The sequence below is a fragment of the Pocillopora verrucosa genome, chromosome 1 (assembly GCF_036669915.1).
Source record: "Pocillopora verrucosa isolate sample1 chromosome 1, ASM3666991v2, whole genome shotgun sequence".
NCBI classification, from domain to species: Eukaryota; Metazoa; Cnidaria; class Anthozoa; order Scleractinia; family Pocilloporidae; genus Pocillopora; species Pocillopora verrucosa.
This window is the reverse complement of record NC_089312.1, coordinates 3,255,027-3,259,485: the sequence shown is the minus strand read 5'-3', so window position 1 is coordinate 3,259,485 and position 4,459 is coordinate 3,255,027. Positions and strand designations below refer to the sequence as shown.

The following is a 4,459-nucleotide window of genomic DNA, read 5'->3' as shown; positions in this document are numbered from 1 at the left end:
AGATCTTAAATAGTTTCAACATCTCCTAGTTAATGGCGTCGACAAAGGCAGGATCTCTCTATCTTAATGACAGAAAAAAGGGAGGCGGTGGTATTATGGCACTAATATCTACATCGTTGATTAAGACACGACTTAAACCCGCCAAGAATTACAAAACATAGCAGCTTCTTGCTTTTGAGATCAAGACAGATGCAGGCAATATAGTAATTATTGGCATTTACCGTCCCCTGAGACCAATGTGCGGTGAATATCAACTACTGCTTGAAATTGAGCTGAGCGAAATTTGCAATTGGGCAAGTTTACAAAGTAACTTTGTGGTGGCCATGGGTGATCTGAACTTAGACAGGATGCGTCCTGATAAACCTGAGGGCAAATTGCTACTCGACCACGCAGTCGAACAGTGTTTTGAATGCCTAATTTCAAAGCCGACAAGAACAGAAAAGAGTAGAACAGAAACAACAAATACTCTCATCGATGTGTTACTTAGCAACAGACCGGAGTTATTTCAATGCACTGGGAATAATTCTCCTTGCCTAAGTGATCATTCCCTTATTTAGAGTATCCTAAAGCATACAATAAATCCTAATCGATCAAAAGTAATCACGTTTAGGAGTTATAAAACGCGGGACTTGGAACTTGCGATTTTTCCGTGTGCGCAACGTGTCAAAGTAAGGTGGCGGAAGTAGTGAATAAAGCTTGTGATTGTTGTTATTACTTATCTCTTGAAACATTGAGTTAACAGTCGCCTCTCTCCTGTCATACAAGGTAGGTATGTTAAAAACTTCTAAAGTCTGTCTATATGATAAATCATTAGTGCTTATTATGCGTAGTGCTCGCTTCTGCAGACGTTCTAACTGATCGGAGAGATATTGCGGTAGAGCGGTATAAAAGACTGGACATGCATACTCTGCAACTGGGCGCATGTAAGTAGTGTAGAAACTTAGAAGGTCATTAGCTGGCACTTTCGCGCGCTTTAATTGCCTAAGAAAGTAGAGACGCTCTGCGACTTTCTTACGTATCATTTCTACGTGCACATTCCACTTCAAATCACTCGATATCATAACACTTAGTAATTTAGCAGATGGGACAACCTCAATGTTCGTATTGTTTATAGTAACAGGCTCTAAAGTATTCTCTGACTTTGTGAATGATATTCTAAGTTCCTTGCACTTCGATTCCTTCAACTGAAAACCATCAGCACGAGACTTTGTAACAAATTCATCAACGCGCGACTGCATCAAGCTGGTTCCGTTCTTTTCCGCACACTCAGCGAGGGTAGTATCATCTACATACTTCCAGATGTTCGTATTCGCCACACTCAGGTCATTAATCATTATTAGAAATAACCAGGGGTCGAGTTTAGTCTCCTGAGGAACTCCTGCTGGTATAGCCCGCCATTCCGATACACAACAACAAGTCAATTTCACCCTTTACCTTCTATTCGTAAGGAAATCCAAGATCCACCACATGATCGATTCTGGAAAGTCATACGAGGAGAGCTTTTGGGCTGGGACATGATGATCAATTAAGTCAAAGGCTTTGCGAACGTCAAACAGTACGGCTCTCGTAGTAGCCCCATTTCCGTCTGTCGATTCCAACCAGGAGTGCAACATACTGATCAGCGCATGCGTAGTAGAAGATTTAGGTACGGCCTCAAATTGTTGAGGATCAATCCTCTTCAGCACAGCAGGTTTGACATAACTGTCAACCACATAAGCTTCAGACATCTTTGACAAAATGGGGGTTTGTGAAATAGGACGTAAGTGCTTATTTGCTTCACGGACGGGCTTTTGCTTTGGCACGGGGACTACATATACGTACTTCCATGAAGATGGCAAGCGTCTTTCACGGTACGAGTAGTTCAAGATGTCAGATACCGGACCGATACTCTAAAAAAGTAGAGTCATTAGCACTTGGCGGGTGATAGAATGCTCCAAGAAGAATAGAGCTGTATCCCCTTGGGAGACGAGTAGGACTAATTTGAATCCATAACACCTCGAAAGAAGGGTCTTCTAAATCGTCCACAATTGTAAACTTTATCGTATCCCTGATATACACGCACACACCGCCATGCTGTTCTTTCTTTGCGGATGATGCAAAGTGGAACAAAGAGTGAACGGAAGTGTAATGAAGGATCAAAAACAAGTTGCGGAAGTACTGGTAGAGCATTTTGCAACGTTTGCGTATGGAATTGGAGGTGATGAGGCTGAGTGCAAGGCAATAGAAGATTTTAAGGATCATCCCTGTGTGCAGTGAAACTGATAATGGGAAGCAGACCATCAATGTTCATCCTGTCACGCAAGGACAAATTCTCGCTGTACTTGAATCGTTCAACATTAGAAAAGCTACTGACAGTGAAGGTATTCCAGCAAAAGTTTTAAAAGTCAGAGCTGAGGAGTTGTCTAAACCACTAACTACCTCATTCAATTCATGTATAGGAAACAGCATGTGGCCCAGCAATTGGAAGAGAGGGGACTGGACCGCAGTGTGTAAAAGAGACGATAAGCTTTCCAAGGAGAACTATCGACCAATTACCATCCTTCCATGTGTCAATAAAACCATGGAGAAACTGGTGGGTTCGCAGATATCCGCTGGTTTCGACTCCCGCATGAATGAAAATTCTAACGCGTATCGTACACATCACAGTTGCGAAACTACTCTAATTAACCTAATAGAGTCATGGAGAAAGGCAAGGGATAATAAACTCGTTGTCAACATTCTCTCCACAGACATGTCGAAAGCCTTCGACTCACTCCATCCGCCATTGCTGCTAAGTAAGCTTAAACAATAAGGTTTTCAGGAGAGTCTGATGCAACTCCTGAACAGCTACCTTCGTGACAGATACAACCGCGTCAAAATAGGAAATGAAGTCAGTTCGTATCGACTGGTAAATAGAGGCTGTCCTCAGGGCTCCGGCCTAGGGCCGTTGTTTTGGAATATCTTTCAGAACTACCTCCCTCTGTTAGTATCGAATAACATATCAATGTTTGCGGATGACCATCAAATGTATCATAGTGGTCATAATCAAGAAGAGATCACATCTAAGCTTAGTGCAAGTGCGGATCAGATAACTAGGTGGTACAAATCCAATCTATTGGTAGAGAACCTTAAGAAATACTAGAAGTTGCACATCGGCTACCGAACAGAAACAATTGGCTCTGAAAGAGCAAGTGAAGGGATCCGCATAAATAATGAGGAAATTAAGACCGCGGAAACTCTAAAACTTTTAGGGGTAAACATGGAAACTCCGCATGCAAGAAGGCCAGTCAAAGAATTGCTGTCCTCATGCGACTGAGAAATCTAATCCCTATTAAGGCCAAACTCCAAGTGTACGAGGCAGCTGTGTTACCTCACCTTACATACTGCCACCTAGTGTGGCACTTTTATAGAGCTAGTGATTCGCGCAAGCTTGAACGGCTACGAGAAAGAGGCTTGAGAGTGATGTACAAGGAAAAGCAAGCTAGTTATCTTCAATTATTGGAAAGGGCCAAGCTGCCAAATTTGATGAACAGACTTTTGCAGGACATATGTATTCTTATGTATAAAGTTAAATATAAACTATGCCCAACTGATATTTGCAATATTTTTAAAGAACATAGCTCTAAGTATAATTTGAGGCAATCTGATTTCTCCACTCCTAGTTATAACTCTGTGACTTACGGTAGGCACTCATTGCGACACTTAGGACCTAAATTATGAGCGAAGCTGTCATGGGATGACAGATCAGCCAAAACACTTAATGAGTTTAAAGGGCGCATTCGTGGCAAAGATCTTGCTGAGTTTTTAGAAACCGGCTACAAGGGTTGTATCCTCTGCTCAACATGACATTTTTACCTTTTCTTCACCTTAATACTCATATCATAATGTAAATGTGTTAGTCTTTAATTCTGTATTTTATTCTATACTAATATGTGTCCCCTTATTGGTATGGGTTCTCTCAGGCTATATGGTTTCGACACTTTAATAAAGTTTATTATTATTATTATTATTATTATTATTATCGATCGAAAAGAAAAGTTTTGAAAAATAAAAAATCGGATAAGATTAAAAAACTATAATCTGTTAATTGTTATTGGAAATATTGCGTGACTAGCTGAAATAAAGTGTAATGAATAAAGGGGTAAGTTTCTAAAGAAACTGTGGTGCTGCGTTGGTGGGAGGGTATAAAAGGTAATTTGGTATTATTAACTGAGTGATAACGTAAATTGGCCCCCGTTAAGATTTTCAAAGCTTACGTTTCGAGTGTTAACACTTCGTCAGAGCGAATGTCGAAGGAGTATTTCGCTCTGACGAAGGGATAACACTCGAAATGTCAGCTTTGAAAATTTTAACGGTGACCAATTTACGTCATCAACTCAGTTGATAATACCAAAGTACCTCAAAATGAGTCTACGTGACATAATGGAGCGCAGGCCCCACTGGAAGTTCTTTTTTTTCGCCCCAAAACTTTATGTAGTCA

At 40.9% G+C, this 4,459-nt stretch overlaps 1 protein-coding gene across 1 annotated transcript; it reads right to left on the bottom strand.

The window, feature by feature from the left end:
- Nucleotides 1-590: 590 nt before the first annotated feature.
- LOC131772446 (uncharacterized) lies at nt 591-1,334 on the bottom strand. The gene has a single exon (XM_059088334.2). It carries the CDS (start codon nt 1,332-1,334, stop codon nt 591-593), a length of 744 nt encoding a protein of 247 aa, XP_058944317.2.
- Between the last annotated feature and the right edge of the window lie 3,125 nt (nt 1,335-4,459).